The sequence below is a fragment of the Aphanomyces astaci genome, assembly GCF_000520075.1.
Source record: "Aphanomyces astaci strain APO3 unplaced genomic scaffold supercont1.106, whole genome shotgun sequence".
Lineage (NCBI taxonomy): Eukaryota > Oomycota > Saprolegniomycetes > Saprolegniales > Verrucalvaceae > Aphanomyces > Aphanomyces astaci.
In genome coordinates this window covers 51,512-63,118 of record NW_009798369.1, presented here as the reverse complement: position 1 = coordinate 63,118, position 11,607 = coordinate 51,512, and the positions used below count along the sequence as shown (strand labels likewise).

Here is an 11,607-nt window from a genome sequence, read left to right as displayed (position 1 = left end):
AGCTCAAATTCATTTGATTCTTACACAGAAACCAACACTCCTTCGTCGTCCTCTTCATTGATCCCACAAGAAAATCACTTTGGTGATGCAACGCTTGCTCTGGGTTGAGCGGTGGGGTGGGATTTCGCTGGGGAGCAGGTACATTTGGGATTTGATCTTCGTCGCGTGGAACCACTTTTCATCGACGTGGACGTAGTCGTACATGTCAGCAAAACGGAAGTTGTTGCTGGGTCGGACAAATTTCATGGCCCAGTTTACCCGGGCCACTTTGTGGTCACCCGTTAGCTTAGGTTTAATGTGCGAATTATACTTTACCATGAAACCGCGTTTATAGTAGTCTTTGAGTGTGCTCGAGGGTAGGCCAATCGCATGCGCGATCCGCTGGAGAGTCGTCCGCCGTTGTGGTGGTATCGCGCGGATTCGAGCCGGAAGGTCCGTGTACTTCAGTTTCCAGATCTCGGCAATGGTCTGTCTGGTGCGACCAAAGATCTGGGCCACCTCCTTTATGGCGCCATGGCGAAGCTTGCATGGAGCCTGTACTACACGAAGTAGCAGGTGGTCGACGACAGCGCGGCGTTGATCGGAGGTAAGCTCTTTCATTCGAAATCAGCGATGCGCGCCGTGATTTGCCGCTCAAAAGACACCAACATTAAGTTTTTCGGATAATTTTTTCTTTATCCGTTCTTTTTATCTTGCTTTGAGTATTGCTTTTTTCAATAACCGTGTTCGTTTGGATTCAACTCTTTTTTTTGCAGATTCTAGCCAATTGGATGCAGTAGATTGAGCTCTTCGCACATCTAACGTTACCGGTAGTTTCAGATTATTAACATTTGAGAAATTGCAGAAATTTCATCAATTTTTGTCAAATGTTAGATCTATTTTCGTCTGGACGTAGTACTTCCAAGTAATACTACGTAGTATTTGAGAAGTGCGATAATCTTTGTTAACATAATACTACGTAGTATTTGAGAAGTGCGATAATCTTTGTTAACATTTTGGCGAAGGTTTCACATTATGGCGAAGGTTTACTGATTACCCAAGCACTGTCCCACGGCAACCATTTCTCAGCCATGCTTTTCTCGGTAGTCATAGCGAATATCTTGGTAACAGGCATCCATGTGTGTTCCGTTGCACGCAGTGGACACGACCATGGACAACGTACCTCCTGTGCCTGCGCTGCCAACTGTGCTTGTGTCTGCGCCACCGACAGTGCCTGCGCCACCGCCTGTGCCTGTTCCTGCGCTGCCGACTGCGCTACGAGGTGCCATGGACGTACAAAACGCGTTTGCGCTACCAACATCGGAGGACATCGACGCGACCATAGCGGAGACGGACAAGGTTAGCAACTCGACTGTGCCTAAGCTGCTGCCGAAAACAGAGCACCAAGCCAACGTCCGGCTTCCAGAATCGGTATTTGAAAAGCAGCATGATATGTGTTCACCTTTGTGTAGGCTTTCGCCGTCCTCCCGTGTTCGTTGACTTTGAAAGGCTTGCACCCCCCGGTATACTCGTACGTAAATGGCTCTCACGAGTTTCGTTGGGGGAAATTTGCGTGGTTGTTGACAGATGGAGGCATTTACAGCTTCACAATGCCCTACGTTGCCCATACGTGGGGATTGTGCAATGGCATCATGGCTCGAGGCATTGCGGGTGGCGATGTTCCCCAGCTTATCGAGACGCTGAAGTCCTGAGTTGGAACACCAACCTTCAAGGTCATGAAAGTCGTCAAGGGAAACATCAGACCTCCAAGCGATGTCCTCGATGATATGCGGATCCGGCATCGCAAAATTCAACGCAGACTTGCTAAAGTACACTGCTGTATATGAAATTACTGACGACGTTATAGGTGTCGTTTGGTAGCAGTGGATCAAGGCGTCTGAAGAATGGGCGCTTTTGGACTCGAAATCGGACATCCACCACAAGCCTGCTCAGAGGTTCGCAAGGCATGTGGTCGATGACATGCTCGAAGAACGAGTACATGACTTCGTCGCGTATTTCAAGCCACAACTGGTGAGGCGAACATGCTTTATTGTTGTTAACAAATTGTATTAGGGTTCCCTGATTGATTTCGCGGCGGTAAGTTGTGATTCATTTTCATTACTTCAGCACAAATTTGTAGCGAGAAGAAGCATTCAAGCTCGGATAAGAGTTGGAGGTAATGTACTGCAAGTGTACAGACACATACTGGTGGATGTCGACGATCGTACTCTATCTAGGCTGGATACGCTGAGAACTTCAAGAGCTACGAAGTAAGTGATAGTGTACCCGAGAATTACTAATTGCTAATTGATTAGACAAAACTGCATGCTTGCGAAACGGTAACTATGAATCCCGTGGTGATGGTTTGCATTCAATGAAATTGAGGCATATCCGACATGAGTATGACGACACAATCAATGCCAATAGAAGCGACAAGCCGTGTTTGATGACTTCAGCAACCGCAATGACGATGTCAGAAAGCTGCATGACAAGCTGAAAGAGCGCGATGAGCAGATTGAACAACTCAACGGCAAATGAACAGTAAGACATGCAATCATCATAACGTGATTGTGTAGAAACGTTGTATAGAAAGGGTCAAGCATCCGACGAAGTGGAAAGCCTACAGCGTGCTTTAAACGTAAACAAATGAAATATCTTAACATTGTCGTTGATTAGAAACATCTAGGACACGAAGAAGCTGGTGATTGACCGCGATGTAACTATTAGCAAGTTGAACTTCGAATTAAAGGTATGAAAATATCTAGTTCGCTCGTGTCTATTTATGGTTATTTGTAGCGTGCTCTTGTGAGAAACGTCATGCACCAAAAGCGGATGAATTTCGCCGTTGACCTCTTAGCGCCTGATGCACTAAAGGTATGATGATCAAATTGTATGTTGTCATGACAAAGTTGTAGAAGTTCAAGAATTTTGATTTTGATCAAACCACATAAGCCAATAGTAAGCAATGTTTTTATGGATGTACTCAATGTCGTGACTGTAGAGTACTGTATGTTGTCATGACCAAAGTGTCACGATGTAAGAAATCCAAATATTCTACACAGGTAACCGTTTGTTATTGGTTAAAAGCACACAGTATTCTCATTGATGATTGGCTTATAAATCCAAATATTCTACACAGGTAACCGTTCGTTATTGGTTAAAAACACACAGTATTCTCATTGATGATTGGCTTATAAATAGAAGCAGCCTATCAAATTCATCTATTCTATCCGGGTAACCGTACGTTATTGGTTAAAACAGCACGGTATTCTCATTGATCGCTTGTTCTGCGTCAGACTGTTGGGCAGACTCTATGACCCATCTCGGCGCTCCGCGTTTCCATACTCAATGGTTTATGGCGCACTGGTCCGCCCTTCACCGCCATTGGCAATCCACATGCGCTACTAACGTGGACCACATACGCACCGCAGGGGAACTACCCCTCCTCACTGAGGTTAACAACAGCATCCGGCTCAAACGCCGTTACCACGATGCCGCCTCCATGGGCCACGACCGACGCATCCGCGCCCACAGAGCCCATCTCACAGCCAAGACGCTCCAATGGCACTCCTGTAGAATCTATTTACTATCACCTCTCATCCCTCCTCCCATAGGCTACACCGACCCGATCCTCCGGTCACCGTGATTCCCCCCGGACCCCGGGATAACCACCTCCAGCGGTTTAAGCATCCTGTTCCCCTGGAGCCGACACAATTAGGTTTTCAAGTACTTAAGTGCGCTAGCTGCCAACGCAGCTAGTACGCGGCCGAGGCCATTAAGTGCCCGCTGAGTGATTTTAACTTACAGCGTAATATCAATATCAATATCGAGCTTACGATCTCCCAAGCTTCGTCTATGCCCCCGTCGTCGTCGTTCCATGCCTCGATGGTATTGCACAACCGAGCCTCCATATCCGGAAGTGACAGTTATGCGGATTTTATGCAGTTTTACCGTTGGGGTTGCGCAAAAGTAAAATACAGTGACGGTAAACGTCAAAATACAGTCTCATTGTACCATCGCACCATTGGTGATGCCTTGAAAGGCGTATTTGCAGATGCTGTCGTCGTACATTGTGGGACCAAGCACCATTCTGGCGGACAATTTCGACGCGCATGTGACGCAGCGTTCTGCTGAAGCCATTGTTGGTGACCTGTTTAGTATCTAGGAGCCTCTATCTGCGAATTGTACAAGCCAGTTACGACAGCGCACTTTCAATCGCTGGCGGCGATTGAAAGTTGGTTTCAAAAAGGCCATTCAGAAATAATTGTGGCGGAAATATCTCAAATATCGATTGTCAAATTCCGGCCAGTAAGCATACTCGGTCCAAGTGACTTTTGGAGGGTTGTGATTGTTTTCTTGGAAATGGACTCATTTTGTCCTACCAGGTGCAATTTCCCACCTTAATTAACAGTGGGCGGAGCTATCGAGGGGTCCTACCGGATATTATCCGGAACTGATAATGTTTTGCAATTTCTTTGTAGTTGAAATTTGTATCACTATTTACTTGTATTTATAAATAATAGCAGGTTATAAATACAACAAGTTTTTTCACCTTCCATATGGCATAGTGTTTCTTTGCTTACTGAGCGACAGTTTTGATATAGTAAATGCGGTTTTCACAGTTTATGCGTTCTGAGAGTACGATTTCAACACACTTTTCCCGGATCAATTTGGACAAGTATATCGGACGTTACAAGTCCAGGACCCCTCGATGGCTCCGCCCACTGTAAATACTAATAGTATTTATACATACTATGAAGTAGATTTTATTCTACCATCCATGCATTTCAAGATGGAACCATGTCGGCTTTTCCCGGGGTTCACTGTATAGCAACCACCACTTCTATGTCAACCACCTTGAGGGCCCTAGACACTACCGAACCCCTGTATTCGTCCAAGAGTTGGCACCAACGACATGCAGGTGGCCAGGTCAATGCAACGGGATGCCGCAAACGATTGAATCGACGACTTGTACTTGGTCATTCCGGAAAACATGATTTTTTATATTGGAATTCCTAAAGGCAAGGCAAACTATTATTATACGTAGTACTTCGAGTATTGTGCTTTTGCACCTTTTTTGGGAATTGGCAATTATTAAATTCATTGTTTCAACTCACGGGAACATTACATGAAAATCACAATAGTACTGTAGTATGTTGCAAAACACTTGACACCAGGAAATCTACTTTGGGCCACTCTGGCTGCCATAAAAAATGTCAGAAAACACCTCTTTTTGCAACTTTTAACGTCAGCTTTTGTGTTTGGCTACCGAATCTGAAACATTTAACTGTAAATTGACATAATACATCGAATTTTTACTGTTTTCTGGCCGAAACATGTTTCAACTGCAACTGTCCAATTTTTATTACTTTGAAGTACTTTCTCTGTTCCAATATACTGTCGACATTTGACTTAAAAGTGACCCCAAAATCGCATTTCTTGTTTAAATTTGATGAAACGTATCATTCTCGAAAGCGTATGAAAAATTGGAGGATTTGTGCTTACTGTTAGCACATTGCAAAAAAATACAGTCTTGCCTTTAATATTTGAGTTTGTTTATAGCAATTAAACATATTTTAAAAAACAATACGGGGGTCTGAAGGGGATACTTCACCCATTAATACTAGGGCACATATGATCTCATCCATCTGAGAAATTTCTAAACCAATGAAATCAATGGAAATATTTCATGGGCCAATCATAGGGCAATTAATGTCGACAGTAACTTAATTTGGAACAAATGGGATTTTGAATTGTCGACAGTAACTTAATTTGGAACAAATGGGATTTTGAATTGTCGACAGTATATTTATTGGAACAGAGGAAGTACAGTATTAAAATCATGTACTCCGGAGTACACGATTTTCCAGCAATAGTTCTCATGTCACATCAAAACATTTCGAAAATATTTTCTCACCTCCCATTTGAATTCTCTGCCAGAATATAATTTGACATAAAAATTTCTGTGGCATCCAGATCGGCCTTAGAGTGTTTTGACTAAATTTCCCAAGGAATGCAGAAGTTTTCTAATGTCTAATAGACAACTTCTGCAACGTTCAATTAGAGTCTGCATTACAATGTGAAGGATGTATACGCATATGCGCCGCGCATGCTGTTGTACACGGGTGAAGTCCTACAATATGGTATGTACAACTAACGTTAGTACGGAAATAACGTTAGAACACATATTGATTCGGTACAGATTTCCAGAATCGAATCTCGCCGCCGAATCGAATCACGAATCGACGCTATTGGCTAATCCAATTTTGAGTGGATTTGATTGGCTCTTAAAGAAAGGACAAGTATATTCAACCAATCATAACTCCAGCGTGATTCAAAATTGATTAGAACAAACCGTGCGAATTTTGGAAGTTTATAGCGAATTCACAATACCAGTAGTGTACTGTACTTCTGTTCAAATGGTAGGGACTTCGATTGTGAGAACAAAGCTCACAGCGTACTGTACCATATTTTTGCTCGTTTCACAAGAACAACTTTGGAGCCTACCTCGGAACTGTTTGAGGGCGTGGCGATATCCGTACTGTCATACCCATGACTTATAGACCTTTAACAATAAATTACCTTAATGGTATGCGTTATGACAGTATCGTATTAATTTTGTCAACATGTGTGCATTGTCATGACAGTTCATGCATGATACTGTAGTATTATTGGAGCTACATTACGATGAACGAGGCATCGTGCGTGAAGTCGCTTGGTTGCGGCTGCACCTACTGCTACGTAACTCACCCTCCAACCCACAACAATTTTCCCGAGGACACGCTGCCACGTATGTTGGCTCTACACGTCGCGACACTTCAACCGCTATGGCATCACTCCGTCCAATTCATGCGCTTCGAGGTATCGGTTTTTCGGCCTTGACTTCTTGTCATTCCCTGCTGATTTGGTGGGTGACATGGCTGGTATGGCGCACACGAATCCTCCATTCTCACCAATCAAATGTTTTTGTCTGTGTACTCACGACGAGCTCCTCACCCGCCTACCGCACTCAGCTGCAACTCCTGGGCTGTTGACCATGCCGTTCATCGTTCACATTTGACTCGACGAAGCTCAACGTGAGCTACAGTGCAGATTACGCGAACGGCTGTGCCAATGAGCCGCACTTGGCTATCTACATCCCTGGCCAACGAAAAATTGTTGGAGCCCCTGCCCGGAAGATGCTAGAAGAAATTGTGCCCTCACTGCTAAAACAAGTTTCAGTAGCTTGCACATCGATCACAAAATCGTGGACTTTCAACGACGGTTCGGTTGCACCAGTCCCAGTGAAGCTTACAATCACTAACAACACTGCGATGACTTGCGACGGCGATGGTGCAGAGTATGGGGGTGCCGTACCAATTGATGGCTCGTTCACCGAGAACAGCTTCGAGAAGCTGTACAAGATGGCGAACCTCAACCCATCATCTATTTTCCTGGACGTGGGGTGCAGTGCCAGACGTGCATGCTTGTACGCCAGAGCTGCTTTCAAGTGCGCGTTGGTCCTTGGCATCGACGTTGCGAGACTACGTCTGGCCAATGCTTGTGGCAACATACTCGCAAACAAGATTGACCGCATGTTCCTTCTGCATCTACCGGTGGAGCATTTCCAGTACTTGGACCCTGCGACTCACGTTTACTGCTACAACGAAGGCATGCCTCCTGATTTGTTGAATCACATCAAAAGCGCACTCCTTGCATCCAGCAGCATACTCTACGTCATTACATGCGTGAAGTGCTTTCGCTATCATGGCTGTTTCGTGCGAGTTGGCCAAGTGTCTTGCCAAATGCGGCGGGGGAAAGTTCAATGACTGTGTACAAGAGAACAACACTGAAACTGTGGAACCCGTGGCATACCATCCACCCATGTCTTCACTTTGCGCTCTGGATGGTCCAAATGCCTCGCAAGTTACGTACTACAGCACTACGTGCTAACATGTTGTTGTAGGAAAGCTGTTTGACGAGTACATTCGCCAATTACAAGCCCACCTTGTTGGCAACGCCCCTGTGTCGTTCTACGCGTTGTTGAAGAAACGCTATCGTGACCCATGCTGCAGCTACACTGCGGGTTCAAATCCAGGTAAAAGCGTGTCTATTGAAATTATTTTCACCTGCTTTGTCAATAGTCATAAAGGCTCAAAAGTAAGCAGCTTTTAAGTACAACATGCGTACGGTGGACATTGCTATAGCAAATTCGTACCTTGACATGGCCTATGACGGCGATGGCATTGAACATGAGCTTAAGCGGTGAAAACCAAAGGAAAGTTCATCGTTGGTACAGTATATGGAGAAATACGACCCGACGGACAGAAACATATTCTCAGCGTGGTCGGATTGAACGAGCATGACGTCTTCGTCGATGTTGGCAGTAGGTCGGGGAGGTTTGTCCTCTACGCTGCAATGACAACAGAAGTCAAGTGGTGTTTAGGTTGGTTTATAAATTGCGACGTATTTCATCACATGTTGTAAGCATTGAAATCGTCACGGCTAGAGCCAATATCGGTGATCGAGCTCTGGAATCTATCGAAAATGAAAGCAAGGTAACCAACCGTTCGGGCAGCATTACTCAGCGGAGACGCTTTGGACGAATCGAGCTTCTGGGGACGGTTCGCGACAGTTCTATTCTGCAACAACGTGAAGTTTGCGCCTCCTGACAACTTGAAGCTGCAGAACAGAATTCAAGACGCCAAGAACTTACGGATGTGCGTTCTCACTTGCAAGTTATCTTCAAACCTCCGCAGCGGCGACCTCATCGGCTTCACATTGCAAACTATAGTAGAGGTAGATGCCAGCTTAACTGCACATGCTATGTGTATGTGCGCGAAGAGTAAGTGACAATAACAAGGTAATGTTAGTCCTGTCATGGACCATGACAATGTACAACAAAAGCATGTTGTCTTGTCACGGTTCATTGCAATGTACAACAATGTGCAGCATTAGAAAAGACTGTGTCCTGCATACAGAACTGACCAATTGCTGTGCTAAATACCAAAATGACAAAGTATTCAGTATATCGTGTAATATATGTTATGATACTGTGAAATACAATTTGGTTGATCCTATTAAAAGATGCACGTCGTGACTAATTTGACACGTGAGTGAGGAACAACGCTCTGATTTCGTATGTACTAGTATACTGTAAACCTTTATATCGAAATTAGAAGGTTGCACCTAAAGTGTCATTGACACAGGAACGCAGTGACAGCAAGACATGGCGGGAACTCGAGGCAAGCGAGCGAAGACTGAGCCATGACGCTTGATTTTAGGTATGCAACAACTATGATTTGATATTGAACGTAGCTCCTCTGAAGTCGCAGCTCCACCAACAGTCGTCATCGACCTGACGGAAACCCCGGATCCACAAGCTCCGCCAGTCTACATCGAGCTAGGAAGGGAAGTGTGTTTTGATGACCTCTCGGAAATACCGAGTGAAACGCTTCAAATTGGTGAGGTGATGACTTACTATTCGACATTTTATGTCGCCGGGAACCCCGTGAAAAATGTGAATCGCAAGGTGATGTCACGGCCACATGTGCCAACTAAATGTTGCTGTGCTTAGTCGTACTCATCGACATTGACAGCGACCAAGAGCACCGCGTAAGACTCAAGAATGAACAATGGTACACTCCATTTTCGCAGCGATTGATTAATGATTGACACGTAGGATCAATCCACATGATATGGTAAAGCGCGTGAAGGATCGGAATGGCAACACGATCTCGGACAGCTGTGGTGCATAGTGTCCACATACAATTTGGTCCAAGGTGAGATTCGTGGGGTGACACCAACAATGGAGTTGGTAGCCGCCATGAGAAATGCACAGTACCTGTGGTAGAAGCAGTTCAGGGCTCGCACAGAAAAGTAGACAGCATCAACAAGTAACTAGCATGACAGATCTGATTGTAAGCTTGACTTGTTGGCATAACATATGACACATGACAACACAAACAACGCAGGACTGTATTACTACATGACGCATGACACATGACAAACTTAAAACGCAAAAAAGACTTCGTCCCATATGCAAACAATATGGGACGAAGTCTTTTCTGTCTTTTACGTTCTCACCTACTCATTTGTCGATTTATTTGCATCAGGACAATGGTGCCGTCGCTCTTCCCACGTGATTGCATGATGCCTCGCAAACGAATACATGCCCTGCGGTACATGTTCGGAAGCACACAAACCGAGACATGGGGCTTCAACTTCTACCAAGACGGGACAGTCACCTACGTCGTCCATCAATCGCCCGCTTACCGAGCCGGGTTGACTGTGGGTTCCATCATTTGCGACGTGTGGAACAACAATGCCAATGTGTGGGGCCCTCCTGATCCCCGCTTGTTTTTGGGCCAGCTGCTTCTCGTCATGAAAGTTGACCAGACGAAGCGCGGCAAACGTTGGACGGCGTATCTTGTTGCTCGCAATCGCCGGTACAAAGAAGGCGCTATACTTGGACATACCGTGGCAAGTTGCACAACGATTGAAGCGAAGTGTGTTTTACAGGCTTGAACATGAATTCGATAAACAACGATAAACATGAATCGAACTCTGTTACATAATCTTACGAGAACAATAGGTGGTTTCGCCATTGGTGAACTGCGTACAACGACTCAACTCGTCATCCAAATATTCATCAGACATGGACGGCCCGGGCTCCAAATCAATTTGTAGCCGTCGGATGTTTTTGCTGCGCGGCGAACCACTTTCGCTGCCGGCGACGTGTCAGTGGGCGGCAGCAGCTTCCACGTGGCCTTCCGTTTACCGTTTTCGGCGGCTTTGGCCGCACGGACCAAAGCCCCCTGAAACGGTGCAGCATTCCATGACCCGGCGTTGCCGACGGGTGTGGCTGCGCCAGTGCTGGGTGCCGTGGCAGTGCTGTTGGCAGCCGAATCTTCCGTCGTCCTGGCATCCGTGCTCATGTGGGCCTTTTCTTGGCGCGGGGTGCCGCTGCCGCGCGGGGTGTAGTGGCTGTGCGGTATGTCTTGGCAGACGGGTGGCGTGTGTTCTGCATGGCGCTGCAGAAAGACCTATGAGCCTTTTTAGAGGTCGGCTCATGGTCTCATGATCGGTAAGGCCGTTAGTCTCAAATGAGCCGTTGCCGGTGCCAGATCCACAACCTTTGTCATTTGATAATTCTAAATCAAACTTCTGAATCATAATTTTGGTTGCCACAGAAACGGTCAAATGTACGGAGAGTCGTGCCATAGCCAGAAACAGCCAAAGCTCAATGGCGTACACGGACAAGCGTCGTAACTGGTCGCAAGAAGACGACCTCACCCTTCTCAAGCAAGTGACAGCCGATACTCCATTCGCTGCAGAGAAAGGGCAGCTCAGAAAAGCTTGGCAAGGACTTGCGGAAACACTCATGTCGTGCGAGAACTTCGGCCGTGTCGTCGACGGGAAGAAGGTACAGAATCGATTCCAGGCCCTCGTCGACGAGCATCGAAAATTCGATGCAACGTCAGCGCGTCTTTCTGGTTCAGACCAGGAGGAGAAGGAGAAGCATATGCTCCTCGACGACATCATCACGCTGCTGGATGACGTGAAGGCCGAGCAGCAAAAGACAGAAGCTCAAAAGCGCTCCCAAGATCAAGATGACAAGGATAAAGTCGAACAAGGTGGGCTTATAGT

At 46.0% G+C, this 11,607-nt stretch overlaps 5 protein-coding genes across 5 annotated transcripts in view; 3 read left to right on the top strand and 2 right to left on the bottom strand.

The window, feature by feature from the left end:
• Positions 1 to 54: 54 nt before the first annotated feature.
• Positions 55 to 600, bottom strand: H257_17406 (hypothetical protein; the record flags this gene model as incomplete). The annotated part of the gene is made up of 1 exon (XM_009846204.1): positions 55 to 600. The coding sequence occupies one exon, from the start codon at positions 598 to 600 to the stop codon at positions 55 to 57; it is 546 nt and encodes a 181-aa protein (XP_009844506.1).
• Positions 601 to 1,116: 516 nt separating this feature from the next.
• Positions 1,117 to 2,517, top strand: H257_17405 (hypothetical protein; the record flags this gene model as incomplete). Its single annotated transcript, XM_009846203.1, has 6 exons — positions 1,117 to 1,410; positions 1,452 to 1,502; positions 1,861 to 1,974; positions 2,217 to 2,249; positions 2,295 to 2,318; positions 2,407 to 2,517. 6 exons carry the CDS (start codon positions 1,117 to 1,119, stop codon positions 2,515 to 2,517), a joined length of 627 nt encoding a protein of 208 aa, XP_009844505.1.
• A 4,775-nt stretch (positions 2,518 to 7,292) lies between these two features.
• Positions 7,293 to 9,577, top strand: H257_17404 (hypothetical protein; the record flags this gene model as incomplete). The annotated part of the gene is made up of 6 exons (XM_009846202.1): positions 7,293 to 7,645; positions 7,713 to 7,867; positions 7,925 to 8,056; positions 8,537 to 8,678; positions 9,277 to 9,373; positions 9,536 to 9,577. The coding sequence occupies 6 exons, from the start codon at positions 7,293 to 7,295 to the stop codon at positions 9,575 to 9,577; spliced, it is 921 nt and encodes a 306-aa protein (XP_009844504.1).
• Positions 9,578 to 10,524: 947 nt separating this feature from the next.
• H257_17403 (hypothetical protein) lies at positions 10,525 to 11,181 on the bottom strand (the record flags this gene model as incomplete). The annotated part of the gene is made up of 2 exons (XM_009846201.1): positions 10,525 to 11,003; positions 11,167 to 11,181. The coding sequence occupies 2 exons, from the start codon at positions 11,179 to 11,181 to the stop codon at positions 10,587 to 10,589; spliced, it is 432 nt and encodes a 143-aa protein (XP_009844503.1). The 3' UTR covers positions 10,525 to 10,586.
• A 22-nt stretch (positions 11,182 to 11,203) lies between these two features.
• Positions 11,204 to 11,607, top strand: part of H257_17402 (hypothetical protein) — a gene marked incomplete at both ends in the record, with an annotated part of 960 nt that continues 556 nt past the window's right edge. Inside the window, one exon of the mRNA XM_009846200.1 lies at positions 11,204 to 11,594. Coding sequence (XP_009844502.1) covers positions 11,204 to 11,594 — 391 coding nt within the window. The remainder of the gene's footprint in view (positions 11,595 to 11,607) is intronic.